The following is a 22,299-nucleotide window of genomic DNA, read 5'->3' on the forward strand; positions in this document are numbered from 1 at the left end:
TGCTCCCATATTCAGGAGCTGCCACAGCAAGTCATTAGGATTTACTCACACACTGGGCAAAGATTTTTACACCAGGTGCTTTTCCTGACGCAATCAGGAGACAAATCTTAACATGAGCAAAATAAGTTGTCCAAGCTAACCTAGTCAGATGTTAAAAAGTAATTGCTCCCAAAAGTTAGTGAGCTATTTAGAAATGAAATAAACGGATGGCTGTATTCCAATAATCTCTACTTAGTGCCGTTTGGCTAAGTCACTTTGTAGCATTTTTCAACCAGTAAAAGCTGATCACAATTTTTAGCATCTAGTTGAATTCCATGAGTGCCAAGTCTTGTGGAAATGAAGCTTAAGAGTAAAATCAATCTAGAAGAGTCTTATCAGTTTCACCTGAACCACCTGCGATGTCCCTCCTTCAGCTCCAGCCAATCAGCTCAGGGGCCGCACCTTCTACAAAGCCAATCAACTTGCAAGATCCCCTTTGTTTAGCTCCTGGACCAGCTTCTCTGTCCTGCACACAAGCAAACTTTCACCCACATCAACAGCATCTCCTCCATCATTCTCATTTCCACTCACCCTCTGGCTTATTCCACCACCAGTGTTCGGGCCCAGGGAAAACACTACTCTAATCCCTCTCTATGCTAGTCATTCAAGCGTACGTTGATTCACAGCATCAAAGTCTTCTGCTGGGGCCCGAGCTCTGTGAACCCCAGTCGGCCTTGGCAGATGGCCGCTCACACTGAGCCTGGTTCTGCTGGAGGTTTCTTCCTGTTAAAAGGGGGATTTCCTCTCCACTCTCCCTACACACATGCTCAGTGTGAGGGATTGCAGAGAGTCAATGAATCCTCACAATTAGCTGGATTTCCTTAGATAAAAATATTTTTGAAGAATATGATTGTGCTACCTCTATAAATACATTTAATATTTTCTAATTACAACTTTTCTCTCTCTCTGTGAGTCTCTCCAGGTTGAAATATCCCCAATCATCTAATATGGCAAAAGAAATCACCTGATTGTGACTCAACCAGGGTCATTTTAAAACAAATGCAAGATGTGAAAAAAGCAAAATAACATCTGGGATGCTGCTGGTCATCTGTCTCAGAGTTAAAAAGTGTATACTGTTCATCAAAAAGCTAAAGTGGACTACTGATCCATCGTGGATTTGGCAGAAAGACTAGGTAAACCCGCTTTAAATGCTGCAACAGAACGTTGAAAGAAAAGAAAAGGACACAGATAACAGGCTCAGTTAAGATCAACTAACATATAACTCGGGGATCAGACACCAAGGCTTTTTTCAGATGATCTTTGAGTAAGACTCTTTCATGCATTCACAACAGTATTTTTTCCTTTCCTTCTCTTTTGTCTATTGGTGTGTTTTTGGTTTTAAAGATACATTTTATGCAGTATTTCCTGCTAAGTACTGTGTGAAATTTAACCTTATGTAGTTTTGTTTACGCAACTGTGAAAAAAGTGCTGAGTAACTAAACATGCAATTTGTTTGAAAGGACAATACCAACAAACACATTGTAATGACCGTCTGTTGTAAATTTGAGTAATTTTAATGACCACTATCTACCATTGTAAGATTTTATCTTTTGAGTTGTTTCAATTGCTTTAGTCATTTAATATAGATGGTGTGTGACTAACTGTTAGCCTTCTGCCACTCCAAAGATTTGATTAATTTCCAAGAATTCTCAGGGTGAAATAACAACTTTTTAAAACAAGTAAAAGAAATGTTATACTTTGGAGTATGTTTTTCTGGGTTTCTTTGCCGAACCTTTTGGAGGAGTTTTTAAAGCAGCCTTTAAGTTGTCTTATATTCAAAACCACTACTTCATGTTTTCTCAGTTTGCAAAAAATATGTCTCAGAGTGAGTCCCAAAGTCTTAACATTGGTTATCTAAACTCTTCCAGGCTAAAAAATATCAGTTTCTTTGTTTCTCATCTGTCTTAATTTTGAAGATCAAAAGTATTTTTTTGCTGCTTTATGATATCTTTTGGCCTACTAGGGTTCTCTCTGTCAAATGTCTTGATTCTACAGGGCAGGCAATGGTATTGCCTTTGTGTGAAACCTATGGAGGTTACCTTTTCGCCCTAAACACAAATTTTGACCAAGTTTTCCTTTTACATAAAATTTTTAGATTTTGGGGGATTTCTTTCCAAAACCATAAAGCATATTTTTCTCATTGAAATATTTTATGAGGCTCTTATAAATCAAAAAACGAGCTTTGCTTCCTGAACCATTGCATTAATGCCATTGCATTTTGTCCTCTTTCATGTTGAAATAGGCATACTGAGGTTTCCAATAAAACAAAAAAGCCCAAATTCATGTTTATAATGTAGCTGAAATGTGCACTCTTATCATATATAGGAGATTTTTATTTCTTATATAATTTAACGATCATATTCCCAACCTCAGAAACACTGCTGAAAATAATCATCACAGGGTAGAAATCAGATCCTTTTGTCAACAGCAGAACAATGACTGAAATGTCAGTTTCTCTCAGAAAATTGCCTTGTGCCATGGCTTTCCACTCACTGTGGCAGCATGATTGTTGCTCTCCTGACAAACACCTCTAATTGGCTCATTTGTGGCACTCGGTCATACACAAAGGTTTTCTTTTGAGGCCTGCTACAGTGGAGCTCTAGTGATTGGCAAAACCGTTCTGCAATTCTGTAAATTTCTGTTGCCAATGTCTGCTGCCAATGTTCTTTGCTATCTTCAAAAATATATATATTTTCTATTATTTAAATTTGTTGGGCCCTGCCATGGGAACCAACAAGGACTATAATACAGACATAAAATAAAGCAGACTGATAAAAACACAGAATTATAGAATATACAACAGTATTAGGGTTACAAAATGCTTATAAATGCTCTGGAAGTATTTCCCTATCCCAGTTACTAATGTTAAAGCTAAATACATTGTTAAAGTTAGGACTGTAGATAGTATTGGTACTGCTGTGTTAATAGGCAGATCAATCAGTTCATGTTGGTTGTTGATCATTCTATTCAATCAGTGATGGCTGGGTTACCTTAAAAGCAAATTGACCAAAATTTTTTTGAGGTCTAGGTAAGGAAAATAATTTCTGTAAGACGACTTTTACTGAAATGAAGCCTAAACGAAAGTTCAATCTGGACAACTAATCAGTCTGATCTGGAGCCCCTGCTGATGACCCACGTCAAGCTTTAGCCTATCTATGTTGGAATCGCACCTTCTCTGAAGCCAATCTTTCAAGATCCCCTTCGTTTAGCTTCTGGCCTAGCTTCCCTCCTGCACGCCAGCGCACTTTCACCCACCTGCACTCCATCTCTTTCCTGGCTCCCAGTCCCACGCATCCTCATTCTACAACCCGTGTCCGGGCTGCGGCGAAGACTACTCTAATCTAATAGGTTTGTCATCCAAGCCAATGTCGTTTGAGAGCATCAAAATATTTTGCCACGGCCTGCGCGCCAACTTATTTAATTCATGTCAATAAAACTTTCTTAATCGCAGCTTCTCTCTGTGTGAGGTTGTCCAGGTTGAACTGCTATGTAACTTCATCATTTTAGTTTTAGTTAGTTCTTACTATTAGCTTCAGTTTTATCTCTAATTGTTCATTTTAAATGTATCTTTTTAGTATATGCTTTTCCTACTGTTTTATTCTTAATTATGAGTTATTTATTTTACTAGGCTAAAGTGGTTCCTTGCTAAAGTATTTAAACTAAAAATTGAAGTATTTGGTTTATAATTCTAAAAATCTATTACAACTTTGCTGTAAAGCACAGTCACCTATTAAACAACAAAAAATATGTCTATGGCCAATAAAACCCATTTACTTTGCATTATAACATTACAAAAATAATACATATCCTTATATCCAACTTTGGATCTATAAAAGCCAACTGTGATAGCCAAACTATGGCTATCACAGTTGGGTAATTGGGTCATTTTTATGCACTTTTTTCAGTCATTTCTTTAAGGGCACATTTTTACCTGCAGTAGTTTTATTGATTGGTCTTAATGCATATGTTCTAATTAATTAATGTAATTCATTTTATTATTTTTATCCACTCAATTTTCATTTTGGTTTGATTCTTAATTTTTTTTTTCAGTGTTTTCATAATCCATGAGAGTTTTGACTGCCCCACCAGCTCCTACTGGAGAGGGAGGATTCTCTAGCTTCTTCATTTTGTTTCTTTATGTGTTCAGCTTATGAAATTGAATGTGTTTTGATTTCCTTCTTTGCTGTAGTTTATCTTAAAAATCTTAACTGTGATATTATTGGTGGACTGGAGCAGTGACAACAACCTGATCCTGAAAAAGGAGAAAAGGGAAGGAGATCGTTGTTGACTCCAGGAAAAACGGCCTAACCACATCTCATCAGCAGCTCAGCTGTAGAGGTGGTCAACAGCACCAAATTCCTGGGGGTGCACATCACAGATAACTTCACCTGGACTGTAAACACCCCCTCACTGTTTAAAAGAGCACAAAAGAGCATGTACTTCCTGCAGAGGATGAGGAGAGCCCACCTGCCCCCACCCATCCTCATAACCTTCTACAGAAGCACCAAAGAGAGCGTATGGTGTGGAAACTCCAGCGCCGCAGACTGGAAGAACATGAAAAGAGTGTTGATAACAGCAGGGAAGATAAATCGGGACTCCTCTTCACGCCATAAAAAAGACATTTCATGACCCCTCACACCCCCACCATGTACTGGCTTTGCAGCATTCAGTGCAGGTCTAGCAGATTCCGAAATAGCTTTCTCCCCACTGCCATCAGATTGCTAAATGTTAAAACAATCTAAATCATGTGAGTCTCTGCATCAAACTGACCATATCAATGCGGGTTTTTTTGCACCATGTTTTTTTTCTCTCACAATTTTTACATTTGATCACTGGTGCACTTTAAGAAATGGAGATGTCATGAGAGCTGTACAAAACAAACTTTTGTTTTGTATATACTCTGTGTATATAAAATGACAAGCTTGTCTAAGTCTATTACTTGTAGATTGTTGTTCTATAGATTGCTGTAGATTACTGTTAGGTCAGTTATATTTTGTCTGTCCAGTTAGTTAACTTTTTAACATTTTTACCTTGGTTAAATTCTGATTCTTTGACCTTTTTTGTGGGCTCATTTGTTTGGTCCCTCGTGCGCAGAATAAACCATAAACTTTACATTTTAAAAACACATCCGATAAAATAATTATTCCTTTCGTGCTGGTTAGTGGGGCCCTGATGTATATAATGCTAGAATTTTGTCACATTTGTTGTTCACTCCCTAGTTTTAGCCTTTTAAATCAATACTCTCTTCCCATTTAAGAGCTTTGCTGCTTTAATTCAACACTGCCATCCACTGGTGGGTTTTTGGACAGCTTTCTTTCTGCGAGCAATTTAGAAACAAAGCTGAGAAAATGTTTCTATAGCATAGTTGTTCTATGGGCTTTCACCTATTAAGGTGGTGCTATTGAGTGCAGCTCTGAACCCTAGTGCAGCCTCATCCGTTGACAGCCAAGGAACCTCAACACCCCTGCAGTGGCTATTATTAACAGTTTGAGCTCACAGTCAATTGCTGCTTTCCAGAAAGAGAGAGGAAATAAATTGGCTTTGTCTTGACATCTGTAGGATACAGCAAGTGTAAGATCAGACCAGTATATGGCAGAGTTGTGACTATTTTATTAAAAAACAGACTTTGGGGGGAGGTTATATTTATTTTATATCATAACAATAAAAGAAACATATACATATGCAAATATTTTGGTAATTAGTTGTGATGTATGATATGTAGATGGAGAACTTCTATTCAAGTGACCTAATATTAAGTCAAGATTGTATTCAGTAGGTAGTATATGTGTGACTTCACCTATAAAGGTTGTTACTTTAAGACTTTACTAAGACCTATTGGCCAATATCTAATATTCATGACAGTTGCTGTTGTTGTCCTGTAAGCAAATACAACAAGAACATAAAGTAGTATTACAGGTAGGAGTACCCTTGAATGGCACTGTGAGAAATTTGTGCTGTTCTGATATTGCTGAGATTCTTTTTTTAATTTTCTAATTTAACCACATTCTTATGTTCTCCTTGACGTTTTGCTTTTAATACCATCCAGCCTAAACTTCTACAGCTTTTATGATTGAACCAGTTGATACTGGACCAGTTAAATGGCTGCTGGTTATATGTTTTTGGAGTTTGTGGCTATGCCTCCAACTAGCAGGTCTGCAGTACATATGTCCCTCAGGAAACCGTTCCTGTTCAACATGTACACTGCAGACTTCCCTAAACATCTCCTAAGGTTGCCACTACCAGAAGATCTCAGATGATTTGGCTGTAGTCAATGTCATTACAAAAAGACAGCTCAGAGTACAGGTTGGTGCCAACTGAAACAACTCCTGGTCAAAGCAAAGATAACTAATGAGCTTATAGTGGATTTTTGCAAGCACTCCATAAGAGATGTTTTGACTTTGTGGTTGCATCAGCCATAATCTTTGGTAGAGTATTATGACACACACACACTTGCAAAAACTAGAAGATCAGTGCAAAATATTGTATTCACAATAGTAAATTTACACAAGTACCCGTTGTACCAAGTCAAGCCCACTTATAATTTGTCTCCGCATCAGAGTTTGTGCTGCTACAAGATCCAGAATCTTTGTCAAACCTTAAATAAACCTCTCGTGCTCATGAAAGAAAAAGCTTCAGTATTCCCTCCATCTTTTCAGAAAGAGAACTTGACAGCTCATCAATCAGAGGCTCTCACTGTTTCTCACCTCTTGTTTGATTATACTCTAGGGGCATAAAGGGAGTTCTGTTCATTGGCCCCTTAAAACACTGTATATATAAATGTGATGATTGCTGCATAATTACAATTCATATTAAATATTTATAATTAGAACAGCAAATACAGCATGATAATGTACATTTGATAGAGCCTTGAGAGGCTTGATGGTGCCTCTGTTAGCAGAGAGCACCTGCATTGTGGAACCCGTTAATGAAGTCGTTTTAGCATGACATTTAAGCCTTTTGTTTGCTTTAAAATGGATTTCCAGCTGAGCACTTTGTAGATGATGTGTGTTTTAAATCATTAAAATCGGCCATTATCCTGTTTTTTATAAAAACTGAAAGTGATCCTTATGTTGCTGACAAGGAAAGTGTCCGTCTGCCCGCCCACCCGTCTATCCATCTGTCTACTGTATTTATCCTATATTAATGTGGGGCAATGGTGAAGTATTTTAATTGCACTTTTTTCAATTAATCGCATTACTATATTATATTCAAATATTGTTTAATGAACAAACGGTCCAGAACCTAATATATTACAAAAAGTATTCTAAAGTATTACAGTATTTTTACCTACTAGATATTTACACAAATATTAACATAACTGAGTCAAATTTAATACAAAGGCAGAGCTACCTGTGACAATGTTTTGCTTTGCAAAAAGAAGACATTTGTCACTATGACAGCCTTATTTTCACAATACAGCTCTCAACTGGGTCTGGCCAGTGCTTCACACTCATTGCTCCGTATGAGGTACCAGACTCAAGTAAGGAAAAAGGTGTTCAACTATTGGAAAAAAATTATTAAACTTCAATAACTAAAATAATCAAAAACATGGATTTGGGCCCAAATAGAGTGAGGTCAAGAGAACAGCAACTTACTCAAACACTCAAAAAACAGACCAGCTGACAAAGGACAAAAGCTGCTTGAATAGGGGTGGTATAACCTAAACTTGCCACAGTACAACAAATAAAAAGGGGAAAAAAATCCATACACCCCTAAAAAATATTAAAAAAAAATGAAACAACTCTTAAACTTAACAGAAATAATAGGTGAATAATAAAATGACAAAATAACTTAAAGGTATAGTGGAAGATGTTCTTTTTCTGGTTGGATCATCAAAATAAGTGCTCCTCCTAACTGTCAATCATTCTGGTGATATGTTTACTTAAGGCCGTCCTCTGTGGTTGTCTCCATTTTCACTTATCGGTGTTGAGTCTGACATAGTGGAAAAATTGCAAATCTTCTTTTGGAAAGTAAGCTTGTATGAGTGATGCAATCAGTAACTTAAACAGAGCGTGCACGAGGAGAAATGGGCTCATGCATGCCCTCGCATGTCGTTAAATAGTCTTTTCCTATCAGGAGCGAGTACAGGGTTGCGCATGTGCATTGTTTTGTAAGTGGAGAGGTCGGGTCTTTTCAAAAATGTCCAAATCTCCAACACCTTTTAAAAAATTCCCCCCTCAGTCCTTTAGAAAAGTGGTACATTCCTGGCTTCCACCTCCAGCTGATCTGCGTTTGCAGAACCTCAAAAAAATAATAATAAGCAGAAAGACTATTCAGACATATATTACCTAAGGTGTGCACCCTGTTTCTCAGAAAATTAGGCTTTGTGACGGTCAAGAAACTGTTGCATCTCAGCTAGTGACCATGAAGCTTTCACACAACTTGTGAGTGTCCAAATACCTGAGCTATTCCTTTAACAATCTACTGAGGTAAAAGCTCACTGTGTCAATAATGTTCTTCATTATATAAAGAGATCTTTGTGAAATCATCTCCAAAAGGTCTGGGGTAGTTTTTAGAACAGAGCCGGCCTTCATTATTAACTAGTTTAACTATGTCAAGCCCTTTGCATCAATGCTGTTGCCCCAGGAAATTATGGGGGCAGAGATCACACTCTCCAGAACAGACTTATAGGAGATATGCAGAATCTTGCTCCAAACACTGTAGGACCTAATCTTCTTTAAGAAGTACTGTCTGCCTTGTCCTTTCTAGTAGAAGACTTCACAGGTGTGTCTTCAGTAATGTCTGTTTTCCACCAAGGTATGCTCCACCATCTCCACTTCTTCTTCCATGATGTTAATAGGATTCAACTTCTTCCTGTTTATTCTAAAATCTATAATCATCTCCCTTGTTTTGTTTACATTTAGACACATGATATTTTCCATACTATGCCACAAAGCTATTCAACAGCTTCCTGTGCTAAGCTTTTTTTCCTTCTCTGATGCACCCAATGACTGCAGTCATCCAAGTATTTTTTGCAGCTGACAGGAGTCTGTATTGTACTAGAATAGGAGGAATATGGAGTTAAAGCGGAATAGTGAGAGTACCGGTGCTCCTGTTTTACTGACTACCTGATTAGACAGTTGATCCTTAAGTCTCACTAAATGGGGTCTGATTGTTTCTTTTGTGTGAGGACTTCATCTGAGTCAAGATAAATACAGGAGTGCTTGCTCAAGTTATCAGGCAAAGTCAATTTTTCTTAAAACTCTCTCCTGCAGCTTCAATGCAAAATAGTTAAGCAACAGCTGTGTTGATTCAATAATAACATATCAACATGCCAAGCCAGTCATGTTTTCAAATTAATGCAATAATAATGCATTAATGTGATACACTAAAGTAGGTATGGAGAGTGTCATAATTGTGCCCTTTGTGGTCTTGTTTTTAAGTTTCTTTGTAAGTTCTCAGTTACACTTTGATTTATGTTATTCAGTGTTTTCTTGATCATTGATTTCTTTTACATTTTGTGTTATGTTTAAGCAGGGTTTCATTTTTTATGTTCCTGTCTGTTGCCCCCATGTGCCAGTCTCCTTTCTCTTAGCTCCTTCTAGTCACTCCTGTCTACACCTGCACCCTCTCAGCTAATTAGTCTTCCCATTGGTTCTGTCTCCCATATATACACCTCCTGTTCAGTTACTCATTGCTGGATCCTCGTCATTCTTTTGGTTTATTCCTCTCTTGTGACTCCTAGCTTTATTGATTCTTGAGTTTTCCTTGTCGATCAGTTCTGAACTTTGAATTTTGTATTTTTTATTATTTTTTTTATTTTTTTTATTAAATCTGCAAAAAAACACCTGAGCTTCCGTCTCTGTATTTGGGTCCTCTAAAAACCTCATGCAACAATAACAGTATTAATGCAGCTATTGATTGATGCTTTATTCAATGTTTAACGTATTTTTTTCTTTAGTGCCTTAAAACCATATAGAAAAGTAGTTAGCGAGTCCCTTCTGTATGAATGGAGTGCACTAGCATGGAGCATGAGGAGATTGTATTTCAAACCACCAAGTCAGTGTTTGGGCACACTTTACAATACCCCAGGGAGAAGACAGCTTGATATTAAGTCACCAATTTGCAATCGTTGTAAAATTAAATTGATACTGCAGCAATATGACAAATTCTTGGCTTCATTTAGCGTCACATAGCCCTGAGCTAAAGGAAGTGGAAAAGCTGTAGAAAGCACCTGAGCAGCATACTGACACAATGCAAAAAATGTCCTTCTAGCTCCTCAACAGCTAAAAAGATTGCTTTTTAGCTTTGCTTACTGCCTTACAGAGGATTTATAACAATACGCCTCAGTTGAAGGCAGTTCAAGACATTGTAAAGAAATAATGTAATGTATGCATAATGTATGCAGAATACCGAGACAATTTGAAAAGAAAAATTGCTATTTGAATTAAAAAGTTTCTGATTGTAAATCATTTTTGAATCAAATTGTGACCCTAAAAATCAGAATAATCAATTGACTCTAAAAGATAAAAAAAAAAAAAAAATCTTTGCAGACTCAAGCCATCCATCTATCATCCGATTATTCTATAGTAGTTATCAATCAATTGAACTACTAGTTCTACTTTTTCCAAGCTCTTCTAGTTTTTTTCACCTCAATATTAACATCTTTGCTTGGCTCTTAACTTAGACCAACTGAAAACTGTATTTTGCTTACTTAAGCTGAAACACAAATTACATTAAGTGGAGCCTGGAGGTGTGTGGTTCTTTATTGCTTGTCTTTAACAAGAAACCCAGTATATACCAGAATGTGTGGCAAGGGATTCCAACATCGACAGGTATTTTCCGATGTAAAGAGAATTGATTATTCATTGGAAATGCTTTCATGGTTGATTAATAGAAGCTAGAAAAAACTGTTGGTGGCAGCAGAAGTTCTGTCAATAACTGCATAAGACAAAACAGAAATCAAGTTTAATTAACAGGCTACCCGACTGATCATCATTCCTAATGCATAACTAGAATAACAACAAATAGAGGTAAAAGTAGTTGCTGAGCATGGTGCTTTTTCAGCACCGTGTGTGAACAGCTGCCGTGAGAGACAGAGGAAGAAGCTATTTATTTCATAATAGAATATAATGACACATTCTAGCTCTGATTAACAAAGAGAACTATCCACTCCTCTCTGGAAAAAGAGCTCCTTTATATTCAACTGTTTTTTTTTTTTTTATGATAATTTCAAAAGCAGACTTGTTGCAAGCTACTTTTTCCCTTCATCAAAAGTACGGATAGACAAGTGCAAAGTTTTGAAGCACCAGAGTGGGCCCCCCAACATCTAAAATGAATCTGGCTCAGATGAACAGTAAACCTTTAGTAGGTCAAGGCAATTTTCACTGACTACATAAATAAATTCCTGTTCTATCAGGCTGAGATAATGCCTTGTACAGATAGGAATACGCTGCAGCATTTTGTATAAGTTTATCTATAAAGAAATATTTGTTGTAGCCTTTTAATGTATCCAAAGATTTTAGTCTAGCTGTACTTGATAAATGAGCAAAATCAGTGAAATGCCCTGATAAGCTTGGAGCTTTGTTTTGGTTAACCAGTTTTTTACTCGACCAAACACAGCCGGAATGGGGGCATTATAAATGAATGACCAAGTATCCATCAAGTTTCATAGTTCTGCTTCCAATATTCTGTCAAACATTTAAGGAGTAGACCATTGCTGTAGAATTTTACAACCAGCACATAGCTGTTGCATGCTGTCTGACTGAACTGGGTTACTGTGCTCATTTAATTTTCAAAGGGACCAACCTTGTTGGTAGGAAACACGATCTGCTAATTAACAAAAATGTCTCCTGGCATTTTTAAGAAAATGACTGAGCTCCCAACGGGTTGATAAAACTTCAGTTATGATTGAGAACGAGGATGTAAACAGAATAGAGGCAGCAAACCTCCAACATTTTAAATTAGCAAACAAGAAAAAAAAAAACTGGAGTAAAAACAAAATTATTTAAACGACTCATTAAACTCACAATTATATTCTCTATTTAGTACATTTTTACTGAATACAAAATTTTCTTTTGTTGAATGCATTTTTCTTTATTGGTGAAACCCAACTTTTTTAGGTTTTACAATCCTAAGCTTTATATAAATACCTTTTTAAAGCAAAACAAGAATCATAGACTTCAAACAGACTTTTTAATGTGTCTTGAGCCATTTAAATAAACATTAGCACATTTACAGAGTCCTTTATATTTAAGAACGCTATGATGAACCTGGAATTCACCAAAAAAAACGTAAAAGACCTTTAAAGCCAGTTTTCATGGTTTGTGACACTATTTAAATGAAGAGTTACAACCAACATTTCCTTAAATGTGAGCCATTCTTGCATGAGGTGATAGTCTGATACTGTAAAGTGTGAATTGCAAAACACCAATATAATGAGGGATTTATAGGGTTTATAATTAAGCCATGACAAATTTATTATATATGTGAAAGAAAATCGATACTTCATATCAGGCATCATGTAATACAATTTCTGTAAAATCAATGATTTGAGTAATTCTATCTTTTGGTTTAGGATTAGTTTTGTGGGTTTTTTTTAAAATACAAACCTCATTTATTTAATCAATACACAATCACAACCTAGTTTAATCTGACTGGTGTATCTGTCCACAACACATTAGAAAATTCTAAGTTTTATATTTCAATAGATACTCATGAAAGTAATTAGTTTCTCACATCCCAACACTGAGAGAGGACATTTGAGCATTTTGGTATTAGTGAGATTAAATGAGCATCATACAAGACATTTTGATTACAGTGCCCCTATGAGGCTCAGCGACAAACTCCAGGTCCTGTCTCAGGATGCAGCAGCTATAGATGGCTTCTTGCTGCTCACTCCCAAAACAGATGCACTTAGTACAGTCCATGCTACTTCCTTGCAACGCCACTCATTGGCAGCAGTTTCCATGTTTTTTTATTTTTATTCTGGCTTATTTTCAGCCTGAAGATAGCAGACGCTCATACTGTCACTTCTGTCTTACTGTTGGTAACAAAGTAGGGTTGTGGAGGCATGTAGCGGGAGCTGTGTAGCTCGTTCTCTGTGATGCCGGGTTTCTTTTGGCCATAGCTCTGTCGGAGTCCCAGCATGTCTTTGCTTTGCCAGGATCTCAGTCCCCCTGGGCTGACTGCTATGTTGGAAATATGGGACAGTGACTGGGAGCTGTGGCTCCTGTGGCTTTTGTACTTGTGTTCGCTGTGCTTCATAGAACGCTGTCTGGGCGGGCTGTATGGATTTGGAGGTTCTGACTCAATATCCACGCTTTCCATGGGGAGGATGCCCTTGGCTGCCATCTCAATTGCTTGCCTGCGATTGCTTTGGTAGTTGTCATTGGCTTTCTCTGCTAGAAATGGGAAAATAATGGGATGAGATTATTATGGTTCAGCTATAATTCTTCAGTAACTGAAACATGCAACATAACTGACGATACCTTGCAAAACTATGGATTCTCCATGAACCATTTCACAATGTTTTAGGCAACAATGTTTCATTACGTTTAATATATCTGGATGTCTAATAATAAACAAGCATTAAGCTGCTTTTCCTCTTGAAGTCCAAAGCTAAGACATATCTACCTATGGCTCTCAGCTGTAACTGTTGTGCAAAATGCTTTTACAATGTATGCTCAGGAGGGCGTTACATTCACAGCCAATTTTTTCTATTTGTGTACATTCAAAAAGTTATGTATGATAACCCTTTTACTTCACAATGATGTGCAACTTTGTGTTGGTATAAGCAATTAAGTTCTGTTTCAATCAATATAGGAGACAAATATTTTAGCAAAGAACCTTTGGAGAAAATTTCAGGAAGGAGGATTCAGGAATTTTTTTGCTGCCATCAAGAGAAAACTATATGCAGAGCTACTGCCACACAAAAAGCTTTTAAAAGTTATTAGAATACATGAAAACCTTTAAGTTGTATAAATTCACAGGGTTGAAAGGGAGAACATTAAAGTTACTGTTAAGAATATATAGCATTGGGTATATTTATAAATGTATAAACAAAGAAACGCTTTAAATGCTTTAATTACCCCAGATATTTGCTCTGTTTTGCATCATGATATAATCTTAAATCATGGATTATGCTTCCTGTATTGTAATTAAACATCCTTTTTTTAACACGACCGTTCAGATCATGATGGTCCCAAAATGGATTGGCAACAGATGCGAATAAAGATGCTTGAGTAAGCTCTTCAACTTTGCAAGAGTTAAACTGGTTTACATCAAGAAAATATTAACTTCAATCAATATATTCTTCTATTGCATATTATCATTTCTCTGTTTGGCTCTTTGTTAATAACATTTTTTTAAATAAGTGCTATTACTATCTTTTCCCAAAGAAAATATATATATATATATATATATATATATATATATTTACAAATGTTTGTGTACTGGGTAAAATGTAAATTACCTGAGTGAAGATAATGCCAAGTAAGTTATGTTATATAGCACAGCGTAATGAGTATCTATACATTTGGTCCTAATTATCATTATTCTATTAGCTTCATCTATGAGCTATGATAACACTTTTTTCAGAATCTTTATGTTTAAAGCTCCAAATTCACATTAATAAAAGGAAAAGAAAAAATAGCCCAGTGCCATGTTGGGACATGGAGATAGATATTCTTTTGTTCAAATGTTTATTGACTGCAGACATTTTAAATTTAGCACACTTAGCTGCTATAAATAAGCTCTGTTTCTTTCCATACTGACATTGATGGAATATGGATTCAATAGAAGGACTTATGCAAAACAAAGACTCAACCACAAGGCTTTAAATAAGCTATGTTTGAACTTGAATTTTTTTGTCCTTTGCACAAAGATACAAAGCAAATTGAATTACATTAAATGCTCTTCAATGCATTATATGATGCAGATCATTTTATCCATTTGTGCGTCAAAATGTTCCTATAAAGACTTTGATAAATAGATAAATTCCACTCCTTCCTTTTATCACAAACTACATCTTACCAACAGCCTTCAGGGTGTTGTACTTGTTGAGGTCCTTCAGAGGGGTCTGTTGTTCATATGGGCTGGTGATCTGTCCCACTGCGGGATATGGCTGACCTACTAAAGTTGGAGACTGGGCCACATTGTTCATCTGACTGTTATCTAAAAAAGAAAAAAAAAATAGGTTTATAACACAACAACCTCCAACATTTATTTCATTTGCAAAATTTAAACTGATAGCTGATACTTACGTATACCAAACATTTTACATTGACTTCTTTACTTTAGAACTATTTTTGTAAAATATTTACATTTATATTATAGTGTCACTTTTTTCTAAGTACGGCTTCTTTTGAGAGCCAGCTGGAGAATCTTGACTGGTCCTTATTGCACTGAACTAATCCTATAGTAGACATCTGCTAAATTAAGGGTTATACAACAAATGGACTGGTTTCCTGCCTCCCTGGCATGGCAGAAGGAAACAGATGTTCAGAGTTTCCTCTCTTTACTCAGTTTAATGAAGAGTAGTTGAACATTCCAAAAAACAAGTGATAGTTTAGGCTTCAACAGCGCTGCAGAATATCATGTACAAGTGTAATATGCATTGTTCAGAGATGAAATATATATATATATATATATATATATATATATATATAGCAGTTTGAAGGTTCCCATTTTAAACAGTTTTTTTGGTAAGTGGGGCAGGGGTATATACAAAATCCTTGTTGAGGTTTGAGCTTCAAAAAGTAGGGCCCTTATTGGACAACACGCAAAATTCTGTCACTTCCTGTGAAGTTAAACCTCTTACGGGGCTATGTAGCAGGGATGGGCTGGGGCCAGGTTGTGGAGCTGGCTGCTTGGTGCTCATTAGCAGAAAATGCTAACAACTGTTAGAGAGGAGGATTTCCTCATGAGACTCAGACAAGAGAGGAAGAAGTGATAATTCAGTCAGAACAGTCATATTGTGCTGAACTTTTGCTTGGGTTTTAGGCGTTTATTATTGTAGAACGGTTTGCAACAGCTATTTTCACCCATTGTAGTAATTAAGGCGTTTTATGTGTTACAACATTTGGATTTAATCAACACCATTGAGCATTCAGAGACCAGCATCTGCCACCAGACACAGTGGTAAGTGGTTCAGTACAGATGGGGCTAGTGTTAAGAATGTTTGATAGCTGGCATTGTCAAACCTATTAAAACAGGTATACAATTCACTGTCTATTGCTTCAGTTTCCCCCAACAAACCAAGGCACCTGTCTATAATCTATGATCATACGATATCCAGTACACCGGTTTCATTGTCAGCAAAGTTCACAATTATTATTAATTTCTTAACAGTGTTGTTAAAGAGCCAAGTCCAAAAATCTTTGGTCTAGAAAGTTTTCTGATTTGTTTCTTAATCAAGAAAATAGGTTAATTAGACCCTTTTTTCCCTTTGGTCAGCAAGAAAGTTAAATAATTGTCATAAACGGGACGATTGAGGCCAGTATTCAAGGCAAGTCAGACAGTGGGAAGTTTCAAAATGTTAAATCACAGAAATGATAAAACAGAGCAGAAACGCGGGCTGATGAGGATAAGCTTACTGCAGGAATCCGTAACCCAACCAGGGGTTCCGATCCGAACAGATGGAGACAGACTACCTCAGTGGTTGAGGGACAGAGACAAGACATTGTACCGGAATTACTGCAGAACTTTAAACTGGTCTCCACCTTGGAGCCAGGCTTACGGGAATTAAAACTGTCCTCCCCAGGGTTCTGAGCCAAAATCCTGAGCCCTGAACCATATATATAGCAGAGGGAGCAGGTGAATAAGATTAATGATAATTAGAGAGCAGGAATGGAACGGCAGGTGAAATCAGTGAATAATCACATCACCTACCGGGGCTGTGATCATTACAATGATGGACTAATTAAACTGGAAAGGCATAAATTATCAATGCAGTCCTACACAATATTGCAAGAGAAACTTAAAAAATCTACTGCTCCAGCAGAGCAGCTGCTGTGTCCCTTTCCTTTTTTTATACTATACAATCTCCAAGGTTTAACCCAGCCATCTGTCCTGCAAGGAACAACCAATTTAAGCTTTAAGTATTCATATTGTTTTTTACATCATTATCCAAAGCTTACAATGACAAACTTACTCAATACCAGTCTCAGTTTGCCTTCCTTTCTCAGGTTGTAAAGCAATTACAGTTCTGAACTGGAATGATCAATATAGAAATATACTTATTTTGGCTAATCAATAAATCTACAAACATCTCCCATACAACAGATTTTTCAACAAGAACTCAAGCAGAGGTGACCTTTTTATTTTTTAAAAAGGACGTCTCTTTATCTGTGTTAAATTTTCAGGTTATTTTTTTGGGTTTACTGACCTGTTTCCATTTCATTAGTAAGTGGGCCATGAACACAGGCTCTCATTTGGTTGGAACTCTTCCATATAAGCAGGAGCATATTTTAAATTTACTTGAAAATACAAAACATTACTCAGTTTTAAGATGCTTTTATTCTATTATTACATATTTGGCCTAGAATGCAATAAATAGGTTTCAAAAAACAAATAAACTAGTCAGTGTGTTTATAATCAGGCTTCCTCCAGCTTTCTTCTATGCAAGTTAAGTTTTGGACAGCTATTTTTCTCATCAAAGGTTTTATTTTTCTTTAATGTCAAGGTTACTGAGTACACTTCCAAAACTAAATAATTTAAACAACTATCACCTATCAAATACCTTAAATAATAAATACATTTTATAATTACCGGTAATATTCATTTGGCAGTGCTGACAGACATGAATTAAATAAATAACATTTTTTACTTAATCGATAGCCATTTTGAATTATGTAGTAAAGCAGTTGGAATTAAGTTAATTACACTTAAAAGGTGATAGATTTGTGATTATAGAAGATTGTAGTTAATGTTATTCCAAAATTTAATTTCCCTGCTGTTTACTTTTCCTTGTTCAACTTCTACAAAACTGTTGTTGGGGGAGAGGGGTAACTGGGGGGTAAAAACTGACCTAAACAATGTTGTTAGCAGGGCAGGCCAAAGCAGGGGCGGATTTAGGAAATGTAGGGCCCTAGGCAAAGACAGGCAGGGGGCCTCTGAATTGAGAAGACAACACATAAAACAGACCTCTTATACAGAAAATGAAATTTTAATAGAAAATACATACATTATTTGTTCTACATTTTGTCCCTCCCTTATTGTTCCCTTTCTTGTTATTTTTCTCACTATGTTTTGTACTCAGCTGACTTTTCATGCTGTCTCAAACGGAATGAAAGATTTTTTCCAAACACTAAGCTCACTTAGCAGTTTCCTCCTACTTGTGTTTCCAAAAAGGCGATTGCATAAGTAAATAACACTGTCCTTCTTTTCAATGTAGACAAGCCATAATCTGCTTATCTGTTCTCCATTTTTCATTTGTATGAACTAACAGCTGCATGAATTATGACAGCAGACCAGATATAGGAGAGCAGGAGGCGGGATTATGAAACTACGTGCTCTGGAGAGCAGAGTTCAGTGCTTGTTTGATCACATGAATAACTCTAATGCAGACTAGAAAGGACCAGTGTAAACTCCTCAGAGAGAAACCTACTGTTGAAAAATAGTCTGATAGTCGTGAGAGTGCACTGGCTTCAGAGATGGAAAATCTTCCAAAAACCCTTAAGCAGAGACAACATCTTTTACTTGCTTACCTCTCTAGTTCTACGCAGATCTTTGGGTAGCAGCGCTTTTCTAAGCTCAAATTAGAACTACCTGAGTTCTTTCATAGTATAACAATGATCAGTGGGCTGGCAGTGATTTGTACAAACTGTGCAGATTTTTTCATTTCTCCTCTTTATAAGAGAGAGTTGGTTCCTTAAAAAGTTATTGCCTGTAAACTAATGAACTCTACCCATTCATTTCAATTCATAAATTATTGAATTTAAGCTAAATCAATTTTTTTTGTACTCTTACAGGAATTTCTTTACTGTATTTTTTTAGATGGTAATGACTATAGGCTGGAAGGATCTCCTCTCACGCTGCTTAATTCTCATTCAGGATCAGATTAATGTTTCCAAATGATGCCTTAAAGCATCCTGCCTGTTCCGTGTACTCAATTTCTTGTCCATTTCTGAAACAACCAATATCTGCAGGTGCATACATGCATTTCTGCAGATGACAGGAGTGTGTTTTTAATGGAAGTCATAAGCGTACAGAGTACAAAAAATGGTGAGAGTACACTCCCCTGTGGTGCTCCTGTGCTAATGACTACCTGGTTACTGATTATAATAATAACTTACTGTTACTAAGGTAATGCTGTTTTGCCAAATCTCTAAAGAAGTATGCCTGTTTGCTGCCTAATATCGGCTTCTATTGTAGCTCTATGGTAAACGGAACAGGGTTTTTCTCTTTTAAAATTAAATAGATAACGGTATACATTTTGCTTGTTTAGATTGCATATGCTTTTAAAGTGCAAAAAGACATAATGGCTCATCTTTACTTTGTTCTGTTGTGGGCTTTTTTTTTTTTTCAGCAGAAGTTAATGAAAATTTTTTTCAGCAGAAGTAAATGAAAAATCCCAGGCTGAATGGATGCTTACAGTCTGTGGTGGCATCTATTTAATCAGTTATCAGTGATCAGGACATAGCTATTAGATGCATTACTATGCACAAATCTTTAAAAACGACAAAGCAACAGGAAAAGAGCTCCAAATCAGCTTTCTATCCATGGGTGAAATGTAACTATCTTCCCTTAACATTAAGTCTTGTTTAAATTTTTTATTTATTGACATTTTAATGGTTTTCATCAGAGGTGATGAAGTAATAAGGCATCTCTATTTAAATGTGAGAAAATGGACTGTCATACATCTGTGGACTGATGGCAGTGGGAGAAGACGGTTCTCTTTGGCTGACTCAGAGCAAAAAGAGACCCTGTTTTAAAACTGCTAAACTTAAGCATGCATCAAATAACATTTCATTATGACAGCACTTAAACGGCTCATAAAACCTGCAAAGCTGGCATCCCACAGACAGTTGTCCAATAAAGAACAATAAAAAACAAAGAAATAACCTTTCAGTTGCGGTTTTTGAAGCATCTGAAATCTACTACTATTTGTCTTTATATTTAGAAAGCACAACTGTACAGTTAAAATTAGTTTTAGTTTGTGCAAAAATATATTCATACCTCACTGTCTAACTTCCAGGGATTTCTGCCTGAAGAACAGCTGCAAACCTCAATTAAACTACATGTCATTAATCAATAACTACTGGCTCAATAAGTCTTGATCAGAATGTTGTAGGTGTTGTGAATTCTAACATACAGTAAAAAGCAATAATTCATGTTAACATAAACTTAACTTCTTCCTTTTTTTTGTGCTTGTGGTGCTGAAATATAACAATTCTTGGGGGTTTTTCTGTATTCCAAAATAAAATTACTGATTTGTTTAAATATCATTAATGTTTATAAAGTAGGTATTTATGTCTTTAAACTTTTTTATGATCACTTAAAAATAAAAAAAATTGACATATCAGTTTTTTAAGGTTTTATCATTGTCCTTCCTTATCCAGAGGACGAGAGACAGGGTAGATACAAGTCAGTATTGGGCGTCTCTGTGTTTGCAGTGATTTGAATCCAGAATTCTCTCGCTGTAGGGGAACAGGACTGAACAGGTTGATTTATTTCAAGTTAACATTGGATTTAATAATTAGAATCTAATTTCAACATTCGTTTAGTTTTTCATGCTGGGGCAACTAATCTTATTTAAAACTATAACAAAGAAAATAATGCTTAACTGTGCATAAATGAACTGCTCTTCAGTATAATAATGTTATGATGTAAGACTCTTTAGCAGATTGGGAGGGCAAATTAAGAAAATAAAGGACTCTGCATATGCACATCACCGTAGGTGTGTGTAGGCGTTGATGCTGATGAATGAAAGAGCAAGGCTGCATTGAAAGGCAAGAAGCCATGGCCTGCAGTGTTGGCCAAGAAAGAGCTCTACACTGTCACTAGTAATTAGTGTCTGTGCTTAGTGATTTCTGATGGCATGACTAATGCATTCAACAGCCAGTAGGATCTTTGATCGGGTGTTTTTGTTTTTGCATTACTTGGGTGAAAATTTCAGCAACTGAATTTGAAATGTTGAATATTTTTTAGGATTACATGAATTGAGTCTGTTTTTGTCTCGCAGAACTTTGAAAATAAATGGCATGGCATGAAGTATTCCAATATGTATGTAAGATGTTTTCAATTTCCATCCAAAATTTTTATTGCAGTTCGATGAATTGACCCACAAGACGTGAATCAGTAGTTTTATAAGCTGTTTGTACTTATCCTCCAAGTTTTGGTATTAACTTCAGCTTTTTTTCATTTATATAAGAATTCTGCTCTATGATCTCAATCACAAATGTCGATATGATGTTGATTGTAAAAAACTAAAAACTTTTTGTTTTGTTGGGATTCAGTACAAATTAAGCTGAGTTTCTTTTAAATTTAAACTTTACCTAAGTGGCCTTTGTTTATAGTGTGAGTGTCTTGTTTTCTCAGATTATGTTTGCAGGTACAGTTGCAGCTTCCTGCCAGCTGGCGCCGCTATGGGAACTTGAAACCCTCCTGTCACTTCCTGTTTCCTACATTTTTTTCTGTCCCTTCCTCTTGCAAGCCCTCCTCGATTGGATACTGGCTTGATTGTCCCACCAATCAAAGGAGAGCTGGTCCTATTTAAACCAGCACACTCATATGGACTGGGTGGCTGTCTTTGTTTAAGCAGCTTGCCTCTTGCTGGGTTGTTTATTAGTGTTTTTTTCTGAGTTCCTATGATCTGTGAATTTTGCAGTTGTTTTTCTCATTTTTTTCACATTTAAGTTTCTTTGAAATTGTTAATGATTAGTAGTGATGGTGAGATGAAGCCTCATGAGGCATTGAACCGTTTGGCCAAATTGCTTCAATGATCCCCACAGTTCATGAGGCTTCATGTGAACATGTCACCATCTACTGGTGGAGTGCAGAACTACAGTTTGTAATAAAAACTGATTTTTTTTTTTTTTTGCAACTGTTTTACTTTTTTTCCCCTTTTAAGTTCCCTTGAAATTATTAATGGTTGGTGTGTATAATAAAATCTTTTGTAAGTTTTTTTATGTGTAAAATTTCTTACAACAATAATTTAAGGTGAACCATTTTTCTGCCATTTTAGTGAAATAAACTCAAGCAGACAGTGACAGTGTTTGTGCAAATTGGGCAACGATGAGCAAAATGAAAGGTGTTAGTCATTTTTATTCAAACATGATGGACGTTTTTTGGTTTTAATCAGGTTGGAAGTTCTGTTCA

General features: G+C 36.3%; 1 protein-coding gene across 1 annotated transcript in view; it reads right to left on the reverse strand.

The window, feature by feature from the left end:
* Positions 1 to 12,580: 12,580 nt before the first annotated feature.
* Positions 12,581 to 22,299, reverse strand: part of LOC107083073 (protein shisa-9B-like) — a 16,993-nt gene continuing 7,274 nt past the window's right edge. Inside the window, exons 3-4 of the mRNA XM_015372018.1 lie at positions 15,013 to 15,153; positions 12,581 to 13,382 (exon numbers count right to left, since the gene is read on the reverse strand). Of these exons, the coding sequence (XP_015227504.1) occupies positions 13,000 to 13,382; positions 15,013 to 15,153 (524 nt within the window). The 3' untranslated portion in view covers positions 12,581 to 12,999. The remainder of the gene's footprint in view (positions 13,383 to 15,012; positions 15,154 to 22,299) is intronic.

This window comes from Cyprinodon variegatus, unplaced genomic scaffold (genome assembly GCF_000732505.1).
Source record: "Cyprinodon variegatus isolate N-32 unplaced genomic scaffold, C_variegatus-1.0 Scaffold68, whole genome shotgun sequence".
In the NCBI taxonomy this organism is placed as follows: Eukaryota; Metazoa; Chordata; class Actinopteri; order Cyprinodontiformes; family Cyprinodontidae; genus Cyprinodon; species Cyprinodon variegatus.